Source organism: Callithrix jacchus, chromosome 6 (assembly GCF_049354715.1).
Source record: "Callithrix jacchus isolate 240 chromosome 6, calJac240_pri, whole genome shotgun sequence".
Lineage (NCBI taxonomy): Eukaryota > Metazoa > Chordata > Mammalia > Primates > Cebidae > Callithrix > Callithrix jacchus.
This window is the reverse complement of record NC_133507.1, coordinates 60,861,319-60,882,570: the sequence shown is the minus strand read 5'-3', so window position 1 is coordinate 60,882,570 and position 21,252 is coordinate 60,861,319. Positions and strand designations below refer to the sequence as shown.

Here is a 21,252-nt window from a genome sequence, read left to right as displayed (position 1 = left end):
ACATCAGGACAGCTATAAAAATTAAATCTCTTACACATTTTTCGGTCTGACAAAAATGTGGTGAAGTTGGCCGTGAGCCTATGCAATTGCCACATCTTAGATAATATGACTCTTTCAATATGACACTTTCCCATATGTCCTTTGATGTGACTCTAAGACAGGTAATAACGCTTTTCTGTAAATGGCCAGGTAATAAATATTTTAAATTTGTGAGACATGTAATTTCTGTTGCAACTTCTCAACACTGCCACTCTAGCAAGAAAACTGCCATAGACAATAAGTAAACAAATGGGTATGGCTGTGTTTCAATAAAACTTTATTTACAAACCCAAATGTGGCCGTTTGGCCCTTTGCCTATCTTTACTATAAAGTAAAACAACCTGATGTGCATATTTGATGAGCAGTGGGGATGTCAGATTTGAGAATGGCTAGTAGAGATATTTAAATCATATCAGTATATATTTTTAAAACATTTTGATAGTAACCATAGCAAATTTAACATTTTTAAACCAATTAATTTATTGGCACTTGGTGTTTTTAAAATGAAGTCTGTGTGTTAATCTCCCTCAAGGACCTAAATGTGTATACATTTAGTCCAAAGGGAGAAAAATCTATACTCTATTGGAAAAAAAAAGTGTTGAAATAGATTCAGCTCTAGATCTGATGTAAATGAGACTTTATTCACAGACTGAATTTTGGAAAAGGGAATGAATAATTGATTCATTCCTGCCAGGACTCCTCCACTTTATAATTGAACAGATACTTCCCAAATAAGTCACAGTTCTTTATTCCTTTCCTGATTTTCCTGTAAATATTTACCTTAAGGTGCATAGGCTATACATAAGAAAAAAAGTGAGCTCCAGTTAGAGTTTTGAAGAGTGTTATGTGAAATATCTTTCTTTAAATGGTCCATCTAATCAACTCTCTTATTTATAGTGAGCCAAAATTCAAGGCCAGTTGAAACAGAACAACCAAATAAATCGTGGCAGATTAGTTATATATATTATATGTACTCTTAACATCATGAGCTGGTTAGAGAAGGTTATGATTCTCCTCAAATTGCCTAATGCTGAGAGACCCAGAATCAACTGATTTCTATAAATCACTCTGAATATACTTTTTTTTTTTTTTTTTGGATATCTGAGGGATTTTTTTTTTTTTTTTTTTTTTTTTAGGGAAAAAGAGAAAAAGAAGGGGAAAAAAAGAAAAAGAGGGAAAAAAGGAATATTATTTCATTCCTAAAATGGGTTTCAATAATGGCCGATCAATATTTTGAGTGTTTAAAGTGGTTAATGCATATTTTATGTGTTTAAAATGGGGACCTCTATTGTGTTTATTTGTTCTGGCTCTGAGTTCAAGTCCTGGATATCGTTATCAATTTGTTGTCGCGTTGAATCTAAATCTCATTATATGTCTTATGTATCTGGGTGTTAAGATCTCTTCTTATTACATTAATCCTTTTACCCTTACATCCTTGTAGCTTTGAAATCTATTTTATTAAGTGTGAGAATTGCAACTCCTGCTTTTTATTTATTTATTTTTGCTCTCCATTTGGTTGGTGAATTTTTTTCCATCCCCTTGTTTTGAGTCTTTCTATATCTTCAGATATATCGTTAGATTTTGTGGATAATATATATTTTGTGTGTTTAACATGGAGAGCTCTATTGAGTTTATTTGTTCTGGATCTTAGTTCCAGTCCCGGGTATCGTTATCGATTTGTTGTCCAATTGAATCTAAATCTCATTATGGGTCTTATGTATCTGGGTGTTAAAATCTCTTATTATTACATTAGTCCTTTTACCCTTGTATCCTTGTAGCTTTGAAATCTATTTTGTCAAATGTGAAAATTGCAACTCCTGCTTCTTATTTATTTATTTTTGCTCTCCATTTGGTTGGTACATTTTTTTTTTTTTCCAACCCTTTATTTTCAGTCTATGTATATCTTTGGATATACCGTTAGATTTTGTCTGTATCTTTTGATTGGGAGATTTGGTCGATTTAAATTTAGGGTTGCTGCCATTTGTTGTTAACTGGCTATTTTGTCCTTTCGTTGATAAAAATTCTTCTTTATGTTAATGCTCTTTACTTTTTGATGTATTTTTAGAAAGGGTCATACTGGTTGTTCCTTTCTGTGTATAATGCTTCTTTTAGAAGTTCTTGTAAAGCAGGCCTGGTGGTAATAAAATCTCTGAGTACTTGCTTGTTCCTAAAAGATTTTATTTTTCCTTCAAATGTAAAGCTTAAATTGGCAGGATATGAAATTCTGGGCTGAAAGTTCTGTTGATTAAGTATATTGAATATTGGCCCCCACTCTCTTCTAGCTTGTAGGGTTTCCGTTGAGAGATCTGCTGTAAGCCTAATAGGCTTACCTTTATGGGTGACTTGATCTTTCTCTCTGGCTGCCCTTAATATTTTCTCCTTCGTTTCGATCTTGGTGAATCTAATGATTATGTGCCTTGGGGTTGGTCTTCTTGAGGAATATCTTTGTGGTGTTCTCTGTATTGCCTGGGGTTGAATAGTGTCCTGCTTTGCTAAATTAGGAAAATTTTCCTGGATAATGTCCTGGAGAGTATTTTCCAGCTTGACTTCATTCTCTCCCTCACATTCAGGTACACCAATCAAGCGTATATTAGGTCTTTTCACATAGTCCCATATTGCTTGGAGACTTTGCTCATTCCTTTTTATCCTTTTTTCTCTATTCTTGTCTTGTCGTTTTGTTTCATTAAGTTGGTCTTCTACCTCTGATACCCTTTCTTCTGCTTGATCCATTCGGCTGTTTAAGCTTGTACATATTTCACTGAGTTCTCGTGTTGTATTTTTCAACTCCATAAGTTCATTTGTATTCCTCTCTATATTGTCTATTCTTTTCAACATTTCATCTAATCTTTTTTCCAAGTTCTTAGTTTCTTTACATTGGGTTAGAACAAGTTCCTTTAACTCCCAGAAGTTTCTTATCATCCACCTTTTAAAGCCTACTTCAGATAATGGAACACAGTCCTTTTCCATCAGGGCTTGTTCCGTTACTGATGAGTCCTTTTCCATCAGGGCTTGTTCTGCTGCTGATGAGTCCTTTTCCATCAGGGCTTGTTCTGTTGCTGATGGGTTCTGATTTTGAGTATACTCGGCCTTCTTAGGCTGTTTTTTTCCCTTCATTGTAGATGAACCGCCTTTCTAATTAGTTTTCTGAGTCGACGTCCGACTTATTGATTCCCAGTGTTGGGATCCGAGCAACCCACTGTGGCAGCCTAAATAGCAGCGGTAAGACTGATGGTGCTCTTCTGCCCGGGAATCTCTGGTCTGGCTTCCCTCTTGAGTCCGCAACAAGCGGCTCTGACTTCCTGGAGCTCCAAACTCCGGTCAGCAGGGGAAGCAGTCCCGTTGGCTCTGCGTGAAGAGCTGCTGCGCCGAGACGCTGGCAAAACCGCTGCGGCAGCCACAAGAGTCGCGCTGGCGACCCGTGGGGCTCCTCCACTGGGAATCGGCTAATCGGTGAGTGACGAAAATTCGTCTAATGCTGTGGCGTCGTCTCGTTCTCTGAGCTTTCACTGGGAGCTACAATCCTGAGCTGTTAGTGGTCGGCCATCTTGGATCTAATCCTCTGAATATACTTTTATTATTTAACCATAGTCTCAAGACCCTACACAGTTTTTAGTCTTTTATTTCTTTGTTTTGTTTTTTAACTGAATTATTAAAGCTTTAGAAGTTGTGCTGCTATTTATTCTAGAAACCACCGGTGGTAAGACAGTACAAAGCAGCAGATTATTCTGATGTGAATTTCTGGTGCTGTATTTGACTTTTTGCTTTAAGGACTTATTTTGTTATTTGTTTGCACAGATTAGTTTTAATATCAAGATTTGTTAGTATACTGTTTGGGGGCTTTGGTTTTCTTTGAGAGGTTTTACACATATATTCATGCTGATCATCAGGACTTTACCCATCTCCAAAGGCTGAGAAGCTATTGTATCCCTCAGTGGAAAAGCTGCTTATGATTATTCTTGGTGTGTATAAATTCCGTCTGAAATCCTCACCATCTCTATCTGTTTATTCATTCTGGAATGGAGATGGAGACTGAGTAGCTACCCTCTTTTGCATGTTGCCAAGTTACATGCTTAAAGTCCACTTTTACTCCCAGCATTCTGAGTTTTTGCCAAGGCAGAAAAACCTCAAGAGAAAAAGGAAAACTGTTTGTTATTAATCCCTAAAAAGAAAAGCATGTTACTCTGTAAAAAGTCATATAAATTTCTGTGTGCCTTGAAGGTTCAAATAAGAGAACTGGTTTTTGTGTTTTTTTTTTTCAAATGATGGGTTTCTATCATTACTGCAATTGCCATAAAATGAAATCAGATTTAAGCTATGCTGCTGTTCTTCTGTTTCCTAGAGAGTCTGAAAATCAGTTCAGAGAGTAACCGAGTACTATTACCTGACTTCTCTTCATATGAGTTAGATTACAGGTTTATTAATTTTATTAAATTAAATTCAGGAAAGCGAATATGTGTCATTTGCATTGGAAGGAGAAGAGCTTTTTTTCTTATACTTTAGAAGTATTTCATATTCCTCGTGTCTGTGCACATCTAAATCAGCCTTTGCTTAAAATCTTGATCTTCTTAATTCCTTTTACAAAGAGGTTCATTAATGTTTTTTCTTAATCAGTTGCAAAAATTATTCCCAAAAGAGACTGCATAAAATTAATATATCATCCAGCCAATGAGAATTCAGGGAACAGTCCAGTCCTTGCTTATGGTATGTATATGTATTATTTTTAATGAGAAATGAGTGAAATTTGTTTTTGTAAAGGCATGTACATCAGGATGAATTTGTGGTGCCTCCTGAAAACAACAGTATTTCAGAGATTCTCTGTGGCTTGATCATTGTGAAGGGAGTTTCATTATATAGATGTTCAGATCTGTGTCTCAGTGATAGATCCCTCTGGATGTTTGGTGCTAACATTTTATTGTACATAAAATTCCCCTAGAGAACCGAATTAAAGATGTTGATTTTCATTCTAACAGTTGGGGATGAAGTCCAGGTAGCTGGAATTTTACCTGTACCCAGGAATTTCTGATATGAAAGCTACATAGAACAGACTAAGAAACTTTTCTAGGTTTCCTAAATGCTATTTGAAAATGTTATAAGGGAAAAACAGCATAATCTTATCAGCTCTTGATACTACAATGGATGGCTCTTCCTTGAATTCTTTCATTTCAGACTTCTAATTAAGTTTGAGCGAAGACCATCTTTGATTTCCCGCCCACTTTGTCTCTGATAATTAACAGGCAAAGCCACTGAAGTAAAGGTCGACATTAGGGTAGCTGTCAAGCAGGGAACATAGTAGGAGCCCTTCATGATGGCTGTGAATATGTCCAGAAACAATATGGCAAAATCGCAGGAGGTTGAGGATACCAGTAAAGCACGTGTCCAGGCCAGTCTGTTTTGAATAAAGGCTTTGGGATCAATCTTCAGTATGAAGACCAGTGAGAAATCACAATCTCTCTCCTTAATTGCAGTTATGGAAAATGCAGGAAAACATTTCAACCTAAAATGCTAATGTTCTTTCAGCCATGACTGTGTCTGTGCACACTAATCACTTTCAGCAGTTGCAAATATGAGGTTGGAAGTTTTCCACCCAGCACTGATAAAATCCAAATTGACAATCTGTTTAAAAATGATTATTTGGACCAGATTCAGTGCCTATTCAAAGAAATGGAGGATGTGAGTAACACATAAAATAAAGATTGCATGGCCTTTAAAGATATTTTATTATGTATAATGCATTCCAAAGCAGAAATGTAAAAGATGACAAAATCCATTATTCATTGTTTTTTCATATTCATACAGATAGGACTATAATGAAAATTGGTCTTCTGCCATGCATAACTGTGAGTCCTTCAGTAATAAAACAAATGTTTTCTAGGACCAGGTGATTTATATGCAAAAAACATCTTTCCAAAGCAAATTTTGTCTAAAAAACAAGGCTCTTATTTTTAAAGGAGCCATGCTGTATTGCCAAGGCCATTGGGTTGTTTATTGACGTTTATATCAGATACATCTGAGGAAACTTAATTTTAAATTGTACTAATCCTCAATAAGTGTTTTAATTTATATTTATTCATGTTAAATAGAGGAAAAACCCTTGTTTTCTTTCAGTAAGCCAAGAACAACCATTCAGAGCTGAACAATAGAAAACGTGGAAAGTATTGTTCTTTTTAGGTATTCAGCTGGTTAAACTTTGAAATCTGAGTATTAAGCATAGCAGATATAAACTCATTGAATTTCTGAATTAAGCAGTGAGTATTTTCATTTGATTATGTTTAGGAAACAGTTTGAAATATTAGTTGATAGGTAACTATTTTAATGGATCCATTGTCTTGCAGTAGTTATGATCTGGTGGAACACCATACTCCACACAGTGGAATCTAATAAGTAACAGCTTGGAGAGAACAGATTTTATCTTGCAGTGGAAAACATTATCAGTGCAATTTTTATTGTATGTCTAAGCATTTTGGTATTGTCTAACTTTAACGATCTAAGAAAACCATAGGCACTAACTGCAAAGACATCAGAATTCCAGAAGTAGGTAAAACTGGTAAGTTGCACCTGAACATAATCACTTATTAAACTCAAAGTATGTTTAATAAGTGAGCTGACAATTAGATTTAAGTGTAAATCTAGAGGAAGGAATAGAGTGGTAGGTTCCCAGGCCAGAGTTCTCAATGCTTAGTTCTGCCATGGGCAGTTAGAATTAACTGATGGAAGACGCATGATTCTTCTGACAGCGGTATCTATCATCAGTGTGTCATGCTGTTTGGAGAGTAGGTTAATTGAAAATAAGAGAAATTGTTGCACTTCATTTCTTAAATTATCTGACCTCATTTAGGAAACTAATACACCATTTATCCTAGTAATAAATCAATATGCACGGTTGTCCATAAATGTGAGGCACTTTCCAGGGGAGAAAATAACCTCTGGACATGATCACTAAGCTGTGGACAGAATCATTTAAGCAATTAAAGTTGTTGAAGTTGACTTTTCAAACCCCAATCTGTAGTGACACCAACAGCTACTCAGCTGCTGAATAAAAAGGGTGCATCCATGGCCTCTCCCACACTCTCTCCCTGCCACATATACACAAATATGAAATTAGTAGATTAAAGACTTCAATTATTATTTAATCACCATAGCTGTGGAGCCTAGAATTATAGAATTGAAGACATAAAAATAACCTGATCCAGTCTCTTAATTGTATAGATAGCTGGACGCCTATAATCCCAGCACTTTGGGAGGCTGAGGTAGGTAGTCCCTTGAAGTCAGGCATTCAAGACCAGCCTGGTCAACCTGGTGAAACCCTATCTATGCTAAAAATACAAAAATTAGCTGAGCATGGTGGCGCACACCTGTAATCCCATGTTACTTGGGTGGCTGAGGCATGAGAATTGCTTGAATTCAGGAGGCGAAGCTTGCAGTGAACTAAGATCATGCCATTGTACTCCAGCCTAGGCAACAGAGTGAAATTCTGTCTCAAAAAAAAATGACAAAATTAATATGAGTTGGATTACAAATTGGCTCTTATGAAATAGGTGCTCCATAGTTGTTTATTGAACATAATTTTTCAAGACACTTACATTTTTCAGGAGTCTGTTTCCATCAAGACCCTGGTTTTAACTTTCTTGCACTTCTGTTTAAAATAGAAATTCCCTTAACCACAGACAAACCAAACAAAAAATAATCATGTAACTGAACTGAATTGGAGAATAGAAATTAGAGACAGAGGCCTCTCTGTGTTGTAGGAAAGAAAGGTGGATAGGTAAGTGGGAGTCCAGGATAGGTAAGTGGGGATGCAGGAGAAAGTGGCTCTGTCTCCCAGTGAATCAGGAACCACGGCAGAAGCTGTGAGAGCTAAAGGGTTACAGAGGAAAAGTACGAGGCAGCTCAGAGAAAGAGACACCTCTAGGGCCTCTTCCTTCCCTTTAGGTAGAAGATTAAGTCACATTTGCAAGGAACTGAGAAGTCTACCTGATCTAGTTGCTGTTGCCACTGTAAACCAGAATAAAGCCCAAGTAGCTTGGCTGAGCATCCACCAACCTTAGCACTGTCACCCACACTGATTCTCAGAACAAGCAAGAATAGTCCCAAGGGAATGTTGTGGGAAGGAGTTTATGAAGACATCTGTAAGAATAAAAACCTAGCCCTGTTTCATTTTCATGACCAGGATTCGTATTAGAGAGTACTTATAAGTACCTACTCCAGCGTGAGAGGTAAAATTAAGTCCTTACAACCCCAGAAATAATTTTATTCTTGACACTTAATCTCCCAATTTATATCTGAGTACAAATGTTACATAGAATAGTTACACATCAGGGACTAAATAGTAGTGATTACTTTCTGTTCAGTATAGTTAAAATCTCTATTTTTTAAATAGTGGTAATATAAAAAGAAGCTACTAATTTTTTTTTTTTTTGAGACGGAGTCTCGCCCTGTCACCCAGGCTGGAATGCAGTGGGGTGATTTCGGCTCATGGCAATCTCCGCCTCCCAGGTTCAAGTGATTCTCCTGCCTCAGCCTCCTTAATAGCTGGGACTACAGGCACGCACCACCACACCGAACTAATTTTTTTATTTTTAGTAGAGATGGGGTTTCACCACATTGGCCAGGCTGGTCTTGAACTCTTGACCTCATGATTCAGCCACCTCAGCCTCCCAAAGTGCTAATTTTTAAAATCCATAATGCTGCTCTGGCTTCTCCATGTCTCTCCCTCTTACCTGACTCCAGCCACTCACACCTCCTCGCTATTCCTTAACACATCAGGTTGGAATGAGCATGATGGATAACGCCTTTGCCTTGGTCGTTTTCTCTGGCTTGAATATTTTCTCCCCATCTATCTTTAAGACTAGCTTCCTCGTCACCTTTAAGTCACCTTTTTAGAGAGGCCTGCCCTGGCCTGGCCTCTGTGTGCTATGATAATCTATCTCCCCCAGCAACCAGGACTCCTCACCCTTCTTATCATGATTGCTTCTTTTTCCCTGCTAGTATGCAGTTACCTAAGTAACAAACATGCGCATGTACCCCCCCACATCTAAAAGGAAATAAAACAATTTAAAAAAAATTCGGGGCTTGTTTGCGTAGGTCCTATCAGAAAAGCAAACATAGTAGGATTCTTATTTTAGTATCCCAACAGGTGTATTCTGGGAGAAGGATGCTAACACTAAGATGCACATTTCAAGAAATCTGAGATAACAGAAAACAGTCACCCCTGTCTTAATCCATTTGGGCTGCTATGGCAAAATACTGTCTATTGGGAGTCCTATAAACAACAGAAATTGATTTCTTAGCGTTCCAGAGACTGGGAAGTCCAAGATCAAAGCTCTGGCCGATTTGGCATCTAATGAGGGCCCATTTCCTGGTTCATATATGGTACCTTCTAGCTGTGTCTTCTTATGGCAGAAGGGGCAAAGTGGCTCTCTGGAGTCTCTTTTATAAGGGCACTAATCCTATTCATGAAGGTTCTGGTCTCATGACCTAATTACCTCCCAAATGCCCTTCCTCCTAATATTATCATGTTGGGCATTAAGATTTTAATATAAATTTGGTGGGCACACAAATGTTTAGACCACAGCACCACCTTAAACTTTTCTATGTGGCTTATCAGCCCTTCTGTAGGTAGTGGACTGCCCAGTCTGAGAGCTGTATGATGGATACCCTTTTCTTCTGAGCTTAACCTGCTGTCCCTTCATAGATGCCACACTCTGGTCAAAGACACAACCGATACCTTCCAAAGCTTCAGCCATTAGTAATCAGGGAAGTGGTCTCATTGAACCCACACAGTTGCCCCAAAGATTGTCCTAAAGTTCAAATCCAAGTAGTGCCCTTCTTTTCTTGAAATCCTGTAGTGATTTCTCCCATCGCTTCAAATTCTTTGGCTTGGTATGAAATACTCTTTGTGATATGGTCTCTGTCCTGGCATTGATCACATTCTTGGTAGTCACTGATGTCCTCCTATCTCCTGGGGCCCTAAAGAAGTATTTTGCCCCTTTTCCCATGATGACACTGCTAGAAGTCACCACCTGTTGAGCAGGTAGTGGGCCCTCACCAGATACCAAATCTGGCAGAGCCTTGATCTTGGACTTCCTAGCTTCCACTGATCTCCTGTGTGTCTCTTCTAACACATAATGGACTTCCAGAGGATACGAGTTAGACCTTATTCATACCTTATTCAGCCTCAGTGCTAGGCTTGTGGAGGTTCTCAGTACTGTTTCGGTGGAAAATGGCTAAATGGAAATGTGATGTTGCTATGCTCTAATATGGCTGTTTTCTCTTTCCTCAAGGACTTCGGCATTATGTTCCTGCACCACCTTGTGTCTATTTTCTTGATTACCTTTTCATATGTCAACAATATGGCTCGAGTAGGAACCCTGGTCCTTTGTCTTCATGATTCGGCGGATGCTCTTCTGGAGGTAAAAGTTTTCTTTCATCTTTACGAATATGAAATCCAAAATTTAGGAAGTCCCCAATCTCACTAGCTCTGCAATGTTATGCTAGATGGTGCTTGGGTGCAATAGTAAATAACTGCATTGAAACTGCAGAGTGTCTTTTTGTAGGTTAAACTGGTGAAAATGAGATTTTAAATTGGTATGTAAACTTTTATACAAAAAATTAACATTGTTAACAGAATGATGAAAACCCTTACTAGTCTACACTTTAAAAATGAATAATTTTACAAATGAAAATCATTATTTGATTAGGTTGTGTGTGTTGTAACTTTTACCCTAATTTATTGGGAGATTTTGTAAAACTCAGTTTAGTTACTAATAAGAGCTATACATCTCAGTAAAATTAAGTAGGGGTCATCATTTTTATTGCCAATACACATTGTCCTAATGTTTTCACAGTGAAAAGGGAATACGAATTGCAAATTTTATATAGAAACTATGTTTTCTATATATATCTATGTATAAAGAATATCTGTGGAACTATTGGTTACACTTGAATTAACTTTCTAAATTATTATTATTTAGAATTCTTAAAGTGGTAAAATAAATAAAAAATGTTCTAGCGTATTTCAGAAGGTAAAATCCCAAGGAAAATTGTGATGTGATATTTACTTTTAACTATGGCTCCTGTGAAGAGTCATACTCGATAATGTTATATAATTAAAGTCTTTGCATTTTATATTAAGAAATTAATATAGCTGGTCAAAATTACCTTACAAGAGTATTACGCCCATATAGAAATGGTTCTCACAATCTGATCTGAATTCTGATTTTTTTTTTCTTTTGGCCCACCGTTTTGCTTTAAGTCCTTTGTTTTGCCCCCTTTGAAGCATTTACTGTACTATGAATATAGACTAGACATGCCCTCAAATAATGACCTGTTATTGCAATAGAAGCAGAATTCTATGCTATGAAATTTGAACTTACTATAAAGGCAATTAAAGTTTGAGGCATGTACAGCACTTTGTTAAAAACTCTGGTCCTTTAATGTTATGAAACAGAAAAGTAGACCTAATGGGCTAGGTAAGTCAAATGATAATTTGTTGCTATGATTTTTAAATGTTTCAAGCTAACCTCTATTCAACACATTTTTTAAATAGGAGAAATATAATTAGTAAAAGGGCAATCCCCTGGAAATGAGTTACCGTTTGGTTTAATCTTGTGTTTGGATGTAGAAATTCACACACAACCTAAGGCTTGAAATCAATCCTGTACAATTAGCCAGCCTGTGGCCTGTGGAAATAGCTGGCATGATGCTTTTTAGTGCCATGATTGAGAAAATTTCTAATCAAGTTCCACTTGTATCCAGAAAAAATTCAGAAATCCCAGTCATGTGACTTAAAAACAAAGGTTCTTCATCACCTAGATTCTCTTAACATTACAAAATAAATAATACTTAGAATATTCAATTTATGAGATAGGTTACCTGTCAACTCCTCAACATGTTATGTTATAGCCTAGACATTTCTGAAAAGTTTCTGTTTAAAGCTTATTTATTGAATACTGATGACAAAATATAAAAAGAGAAATATCATGATTTACCTAGCCAGAAGGTACCTTTTAACATAATTAATGGTGCTACACCTTAAATGTTCATGAGATTAAAAGTTTATGATCCTAACTTACACCCCATTAGTAGATATTTCCCCTTAGGAATACGTTCCTCTCATAGCTTTGTGCTTTACTTAAAGCTTTTAAATTATAGCTTCTGTGGATAATGTCAACAATCTTTTCAAATCTGACTCAGTTAAGTTTCTAAGAAGTAGAAAATAACGTTATAAATTGAGAAGACATCATCAACTTTTAACCCTGTGTGTAGGTGCTGTGAATTCTATGCAAAAATGTAAAAAGAAGTGATAAGCAAAATTATGTTTTCAGTCTCACCTGTTTTTAGAATCATCTGTAAAAAAGTGGATAGTAGAGAAAAAGATATGATTTATTCCCTAGGCTAATGTATAACATAAGATGTCATCACTTAAGTCACTGGCATAAATTATTAGAGTACTTTTCACAAACGCTTTGAACATTAGTGACCTTCCATGTAAAAATAACCCATTCATGTAACTTTGAAAATTCTACCTAAATGAATTAGTTGAAATAACATGATCTTGACGTTTTCATTTCTAAGTTCATGAGAAAAAGCCAGAAAAGCATATCCCTGCAATACTTCTTGTGCCTGTTTAAAGAAAACCTACAATTTTAAGAACAAAGGAAGACAAACACAGAAAAGCTCCATATATTCTGTATAAAGTTTGTGGCCTCAGTATTTGAGGTTCATAAAAAGGTTTAAAGGATTATCCAGAACTTTTGTTTGAACTGTTATGCCAGATTTCTGTTTTGGTGTCTCTGGCTTGCTCATATCATCTATGATGCAATAATTTCTTATTTTTTCCTCTGTTTTTCTGAAATCAACCATACAATTGAATTTTTCAGGTTGCTGAATATTTTATTAAATCTGTAAGAGTCAGGAATTCTACTTACAGCTAATACTGCCTTTCAGTCAACTTTTGGGTAATTTATAAATACTGATGCATGATGCATGACATTTCATTCATAGGCAATTTTATGCATTTGCTAAGGTACATCTTATAGGAGACTCATGCATATTAAAAGAAACTTTTATCATCAGTTTAACTACATTAATATGTCACATTCCTTTCTTTCATAGGCTGCCAAAATGGCAAATTACGCCAAGTTTCAGAAAATGTGCGATCTCCTGTTTCTTATGTTTGCCATGGTTTTTATCACCACACGACTGGGTATATTTCCTCTCTGGTGAGTATGCCAGTCTTCTTCCTGATAGAGCCGCCCTTTCCAAATAAGCTTTATGAACCATTCTCCTTTTGAATTTTACCATAAGTACTTAGAAGTTTAAATATATTGGGGAGGGGGGGTACCTCAAGAAACAGCTTGATTTCTTCTTCCAGAAGAGGGTTGCACTCTTTACTAATGTTTTCTACAGGATAGTTAGAAAATGATGTGGCTTGCATGGGTTCTGAGGCCACAGAAATCCAACTGTCATAGAAGGCACCAGTCTAGAATATGAACCTCAGCCATGAAGGTTGGAATTAAGAAAGAAACCATGGTGTTGCAAACAAGTAGGTGAAGGAATTTTCTGTACCAGTGCTTCACAAAGGTTGTCCCTGGACCACCAGCAGCAGCATCACCTGAGAACCTGTTGGAAATGCACATTATTGGCCCCACCCAAGACTCTAAGTGAGAAACTCTGGAGATGAGTCCTGGCAATGTGTTAATAAGCTTTCCTGATGATTCTGCTGCATTTTAAAGTTTGAAAACCATTGTCCTAAATAAGTCTTCTCATTGCTGTATACCATTCTAACCAAATAGTCTTTGAATTATATCCAGTCTCGTCTAGCTTTGTGTTACTTGGCAAATATGCCTTTCATGCTTCTTCCAACTTACTGAAGAAAAACATTAACCAAGAGGGATTCCTGATCCACCCCTGAAGGATTTCTTTAGGTGGACCTCAGTGCCCCCAAACACCAGTCTTCCTGTATGATTTTTCTACTCATGACTGTGCCTTCTAACTGTTAGATCATCATGCCTGCTATTTCCCTACCTTGTTTGAGGTATAAAGACCTCTGTCAAAGGTCTTAAGGAATTCAGGATTTATTTTGTTTGAGTCACTCCCTGCACAGATAGAGGCAGGATCAGAAAAAGAATGTGAAGTCAGATTTTAGAAAACCTTTGCTGACTCCTGGGTCTTCACTCTAAGTATTTCCCCCCATCTGTGTGATTAGCCATCTACAACAGTAAGCTTACCAGTCTAGAATAGCCATTCTTTGCTTTCTCTATATTGTTTAGGTGTGGACTTTAAAATTCCAATGAGCTACCATTTTTTGTATGTATTTACCGTTACTGGAATGGTACTGATAATGCTGATAATTCAGTTGGACATAGGGCTGCCCTTGGGGCACTTGCAGTTGAATTCCTACAGGTCCTTCTAATATTCTGGTTTATAATTTGGGATATGGGATGGGGAAGGCCAGAGATTATAATTTTTTTCCAAACATTTACTGGACATAGGTAATATAGATGGATTATCAATATTTAAATAGTTTTGTTGCATTTACTGAGGAGCTCTGTTGGCTAAATTATTCATTATAGCAAATAGATTGTGTGTGTGTGAAATAGTGACTCACCTGTGTAGGGTAAGGTAATGGAGGTAGATTAGACATTAGTTTTAAGAAACATTTCATAGACCTATTTCTTTTTCAAAGACTGTGCTTGAGGTAGAAGAAGAAACAAAATTATTTCCCCTCCCCTATATTCCTTTTTGTTTTTAACCCATTTCTTTGGATTCACCAACAATACCTTCCAGATTCCTCTTGCCTATATTTGAGTTCCTCATGAGTCATCAGAATATTGGTAATTGATGAGTTTAGTAACACTTGGTTTATTCTCTATTATGTCGGCAATCCATGCTCTTCAAAGACGGCATACACCGTGATTAGCCTTTTAGAACCATGCACTGCTCCTCCAGACTTCTCTTTCAGTCATAATACATCCTTCTAGAGCAACCCTGTCCAACAGAAATATAATGCAGGCTTTATAGTAATTTAATATTTTCTAGTAGCCACACTAAAAGTTTTTTTTTAAGATGAAAGGTGATATCCATTTAAATAACATATTTAACTTAGTATATTCTAAATAGTATTTTTTTTTAAGACAGAGTCTCGCTCTGTCACCCAGGCTGGAGTGCAGTGGCACAATCTCGGCCCACTGCAATCTCTGCCTCCCAGGTTCAAGTGATTCTCTTGCCTCAGCCTCCCAAGTATCTGGGACTACAAGCACGCACCACTACGCTCAGTCTAATTTTTTTTTTTTTTTTTTTTTTTTTTTTTTTTAGTAGAGACAGGGTTTCACCACGTTGGCTAGACTGGTCTCAAACTTCTGACCTTGTGATCCACCAACCTTGGCCTCCCAAAGTGCTGGGATTACAGGGATGAGCTGCTGTGCCTGGCCCAAAATACTATTTTAACATTATCAACACATTAATATTAAAATGTTTTGGGTTTCTACATTCTTTTAATGTATATTAAATCTTAAATTCAATGTGTATTTCACATTATTACACATCTAGATTTAGTTGTTTTTTTTTTTTTATTTTTTTATTGCATTTTAGGTTTTGGGGTACATGGGCAGAGCATGCAATACAGTTGCATAGGTACACACATGGCAGTGTGTTTTGTTTGCTTTCTCCCCTTCACCCACATTTGGCATTTCTCCCCAGGCTATCCCTCCCCACCTCCCCCTCCCACTGGCCCTCCCCTTTTCCCCCCAATAGACCCCAGTGTTTAGTACTCCCCTCTCTGTGTCCATGTGTTCTCATCTTTCATCACCCGCCTATGAGTGGGAATATGCGGTGTTTCATTTTCTGTTCTTGTGTCAGTTTGCTGAGAATGTGGTTCTCCAGATTCATCCATGTCCCTACAAACGACACGAACTCATCATTTCTGATTGCTGCATAATATTCCATGGTGTATATGTGCCACATTTTCCCAATCCAGTCTATCATCAATGGGCATTTGGGTTGATTCCAGGTCTTTGCTATTGTAAAGAGTGCTGCAATGAACATTCGTGTGCATGTGTCCTTATAGTAGAACGATTTATAGTCCTTTGGGTATGTACCCAGTAATGGGATTGCTGGGTCAAATGGAATTTCTATTTCTAAGGCCTTGAGGAATCGCCACACTGTCTTCCACAATGGTTGGACTAATTTACACTCCCACCAACAGTGTAAAAGTGTTCCTTTTTCTCCACATCCTCTCCAGCATCTGTTGTCTCCAGATTTTTTAATGATCGCCATTCTAACTGGTGTGAGATGGTATCTCAATGTGGTTTTGATTTGCATCTCTCTGATGACCAGTGACGATGAGCATTTTTTCATATGATTGTTGGCCTCATATATGTCTTCTTTCGTAAAGTGTCTGTTCATATCCTTTGCCCACTTTTGAATGGGTTTGTTTGTTTTTTTCCTGTAAATCTGTTTGAGTTCTTTGTAAATTCTGGATATGAGCCCTTTGTCAGATGGGTAAACTGCAAACATTTTTTCCCATTCTGTTGGTTGCCGATTCACTCTAGTGACTGTTTCTTTTGCCTTGCAGAAGCTGTGGAGTTTCATTAGGACCCATTTGTCTATTTTGGCTTTTGTTGCCAATGCTTTTGGTGTTTTGTTCATGAAGTCCTTGCCTACTCCTATGTCCTGGATGGTTTTGCCTAGATTTTCTTCTAGGGTTTTTCTGGTGCCAGGTCTTATGTTTAAGTCTTTAATCCATCTGGAGTTAATTTTAGTGTAAGGTGTCAGGAAGGGGTCCAGTTTCTGCTTTCTGCACATGGCTAGCCAGTTTTCCCAACACCATTTATTAAACAGGGAATCCTTTCCCCATTGCTTGTTTTTGTCAGGTTTATCAAAGATTGTATAGTTGTAGATATGTTGTGTTGCCTCCGGTGCCTCTGTTCTGTTCCATTGGTCTATATCTCTGTTTTGGTACCAGTACCATGCTGTTTTGATTACTGTAGCCTTGTAGTATAGTTTGAAATCCGGTAGTGTGATGCCCCCACACTGTGTTCTTTTTGCTTAGAATTGATTTGGCTATGCGGGCTCTCTTTTGGTTCCATATGAAGTTCATGGTGGTTTTTTCCAGTTCTGTGAGAAAGTCAATGGTAGCTTGATGGGGATAGCGTTGATTCTGTAAATTACTTTGGGCAGTATAGCCATTTTCACGATATTAATTCTTCCTAACCATGAACATGGAATGCTTCTCCATCTGTTTGTGTCCTCTCTGATTTCGTTGAGCAGTGGTTTGTAGTTCTCCTTGAAGAGGTCTCTTACGTTCCTTGTGAGTTGTATTCCAAGGTATTTTATTCTTTTTGTAGCAATTGTGAATGGCAGTTCGTTCTTGATTTGGCTTTCTTTAAGTCTGTTATTGGTGTAGACGAATGCTTGTGATTTTTGCACATTGATTTTATATCCTGAGACTTTGCTGAAGTTGCTTATCAGTTTCAGGAGTTTTTGGGCTGAGGCGATGGGGTCTTCTAGGTATACTATCATGTCTTCTGCAAATAGAGACAATTTGGATTCCACCTTTCCTATTTGAATACCCTTTATTTCTTTTTCTTGCCTGATTGCTCTGGCTAGAACTTCCAGTACTATATTGAATAGGAGTGGTGAAAGAGGGCATCCTTGTCTAGTGCTGGATTTCAAAGGGAATGCTTCCAGTTTTTGCTAGATTTAGTTTAACTACATTTCAAGTGCTCAGTAGCTCATGTGGTTAGCATATTGGACAGTATAGTTCCAGAAAAGGACAACTATCACAGTCTTTGACAGTGACCAGATTATACACGTTTTCTGGTGTCTGAGTATCTTGTTGACATTCTTAAGTCTGTTGTTTGCTACGATTGTTCAAGTCAGGATAGCATAGTGTTTAGCTGGGACAGTTGGACCAGAGTGCATGGGTTCAAATCCTGCCTCCACTGCTTACACCTTTGTACTGAAGTTTCCTCATCTCTTAAATAGGAATAATGATGTTGCCCACTCATAGCATTATTGTAACTATTAAATGAGTTCATGTCTCTATAGAGCTAAGAAACATGCCAGGCTCATAGTAATTGCTATGTAAGTATTGGCTTGTTAAGTGAGGTTATTTATTTAATATGAAAAGAGACACCTCTTAGGAAATGAGTAAGAAAAAAGAACAATAACTCAATAGAAGTATTTGGCATGGCTCTTCAGAAAAATATAAATGACAAAATTATAGAAAGATTTAACTACCCTATAAATAAAGAAAATAAATTGTAGCTTCTGAAAATACAGTTATGTACCATATAGCTAGACTTCCTGGCCAGTGATGAACCACATGTATAACAGCAGTCCTACAAGATTATAATGGACCTAAATAATCTCTCTGACAACATCATAGCACAATGCATTCATTACTGATGTATTGGTGTTGATGTTGCTGTACATAAACCTACTGCACTGCCTCATTCTTCCCTCCTACCATCCCCTGGCCACCATTAACGTGCTTTCTGTCTCTGTGAACTTACCTATTGTGGTCATTTTATATAAATGGTTTCATGCAATAGGTGATCTTTTATAACTGAGTTCTTTCAGTTTTCTGATGTTTTCAAGGTTTATCCATGTTGTAGCATGTATCAGTACTTAATTCCTTCTTATTGATTCATAATATTTTATCATATGGATATACCACATTTTATCCATTCATCAGGTGACCGACTTTAGGATCGTTTCCACTGTTTGGCTGCTGTGAATAATGCTGCTATTAATGTTTGCATACAAGCTGTTGTGTCAACACACATTTTCAATCTTCATAGGCATATGCTTAGGAATGGAATTGCTGGATTATATGGTAACTCTATTTAACTTCTTGAAGAACTACCAGTATCTTCTTTCTTCCCTTTCTTCCTTTCTTTCCTTCTTTCCTTCTTCCTTTCCTTTCTTTTTTGTCAGGGTCTTGCTCTGTTGGCCAGGCTGGGCTGCAGTGGTGCCCTCATAGCTTATTGCAGCCTTGAACTCCTGGGCTCAAGTGGTTCTCATGCCTCAGCCTTGCGAGTAGCTAGGACTCCAGGTGCATGCCGCAACACCCAGCTGATTTATTTATTTATTTGTAGGGACAGGGTCTCACTATGTTGCCTAGGCTAGTCTTGAACTCCTGGCCTCAAGAGATCCTCCAGCCTAGGCTTCCCAAAGTGCTGGTATTACAAGTATGAGCCACTGCACCCAGCCCATCAAACTCTTACAAAGTTGCAGCACCATTTTACGTCTGACCAGCAATGTATGAGTTTCACTTTCTCTACTTCCTTGCCAGTGCTTTTTATTGTCTTTTATATTGTGTTATTTTAGTGGGTATTAAGTAGTATCTTATGGTAGTTTTGATTTGCATTTCAAATCCTTTACCCATATGTAATTTATTTTTTTATTGTTGTAAAAATTTGTTATGTATGATTATATGTCTGAATGATCAATATAGTAATATATTTGTATAAACAACTTATCTGACACATAATTTGCAAATAGTTTCTCCCTTACTGAGGGTTGTCTTTTCACTTCCTTGATGATGTCCTTTGAAGCACAAAAGCTTTTAGATTTGATCTGTTTTTTCTTTTGTCACTTGTATTTTTTATGTCATAAGAAACCATTGATGTCAAATCCAAGGTCATGAAGATTTACTCCTATTTTTTTCCTAAGAGTTTTCTAGTTGTAACTCTTCCATTTAGACCTATGCTCTGTTAAGAGGTGATTTTTGTTTATGGTGGGAGGTAGGTATCTAAGTTCATTCTTGCGTGTACGGATATTCAGTCATCCCCACACTGTTTCTTGATTGATGATTGCTATTATTATGATCATCTTCAGCACACAACTCCCAGTGAAGTGAACTTGTGTTTGTCACGTTCCTCATTTACTTCCCTTTACTGGCTTTAATTCATTTCCACCTTTTGGAATCACACTGTATTTTATCTGTGGCCTGTTTCCTAGGTTGACTCATTTGTCCTGCCTGGGAATTCTTCGTCCTGTCTAATAAGCCAGGAGGTGAGACACGTTTGCACAGTCCTTTCCTCTTCTCTCCAAGCTGGGATGCTATCCAAGGGAGTGTAATTACTTCTGTCCAGAGGACATCTGGGATGCAGCCCTCCCACACACAGGTCACCAAAGCTGATCTCTCCACTGTTCCTTCCTGATGACATCACTGTCCTCTGTGGCTTCCCTGTGTAGATAGTCCAGCCATTGCCTGGCCTTGCTGTTCCCAGGACATGACTTACCCCAGAAAGTGCAATTTTTATATCCACTCTGTGCTGCTGTTGGCCCTTCTGACCTGTTTCATGCCCCTATTTTAGAGGGGAGGGTAATGAAAGTGGTAACTCCTCCTCTTGCCCATCATTATGCTGCCCACAGTCTCACCACAGAATCCCTTGCCTTGCTTTTTCTTGTTCACAGTCTTTCAAGGATTGAAAGATAAGCAGAGTATGATGTGGGAAGAGACCTTTATTGTCAAATAATTTAACCATCACATGAATAATTCCAGTGCAAGGAAACCCTCCACCTCTAGACGGTCCCTTCTAGTTCCACATAGTGGCCATTTAATTGGAGAGTTCTGCCCCAGGTTGTCACAGTTTTTCTCCCAGTACTTTCTGCCTTTTTGACCTAGTTGTGACCCTGGAACTATACAGTGTCTAATTCTTGTTCTGTACCTCAGCCCAGCAAATATTAAAAAAAAAATTCTTGTGCCCCCCCTTTCCTGTTATCTTCATCAAGATAAACATTGTAAATTTCTTCAATCACCTTTTTCTCTGGCTTTCATGCTTGTCTTTTCTGATTCTGAATTTTATTGTATCAAATCATCTGGGAACATTATGTCAGTTCTTCAAAATGTAGTTTTCTCTACCATTTGCATAATACCTTGCTATTTTGAATCAGTACTTATATGATTATATTACATAATGACTGTGAAATAATCTTGTTAATACATACCATTACTGGATTCCTCCAGGTACGCGTAATGGTAATCTTTATAGAAGCATCATCTTCTCACATTTTAACAATATAGGAAACTCTGGAATTGTAACTTCATAATATGACAATCCTAGAAGCCAAGATAATGTGTCTGCATATCCTGTTCTCCGTAACAACATTCTTCTTGCGTAACTACATACCTACTTGCTAAAACCTGAGCAAACATATTAATAGGTTTATTATATCAAGAGTCTTAGTGCTTTACCAGTTTTA

At 37.4% G+C, this 21,252-nt stretch overlaps 1 protein-coding gene across 6 annotated transcripts in view; it reads left to right on the top strand.

Moving 5' to 3' along the window:
• CERS6 (ceramide synthase 6) overlaps positions 1-21,252 on the top strand; it is a 341,952-nt gene that overhangs the window by 266,258 nt on the left and 54,442 nt on the right. For all 6 annotated transcript variants that reach the window (XM_078327454.1, XM_035304621.3, XM_002749301.8 and 3 more), the window contains 2 exons: positions 10,320-10,448; positions 13,153-13,259. In XM_078327454.1, the coding sequence (XP_078183580.1) occupies positions 10,320-10,448; positions 13,153-13,259 (236 nt within the window). The remainder of the gene's footprint in view (positions 1-10,319; positions 10,449-13,152; positions 13,260-21,252) is intronic.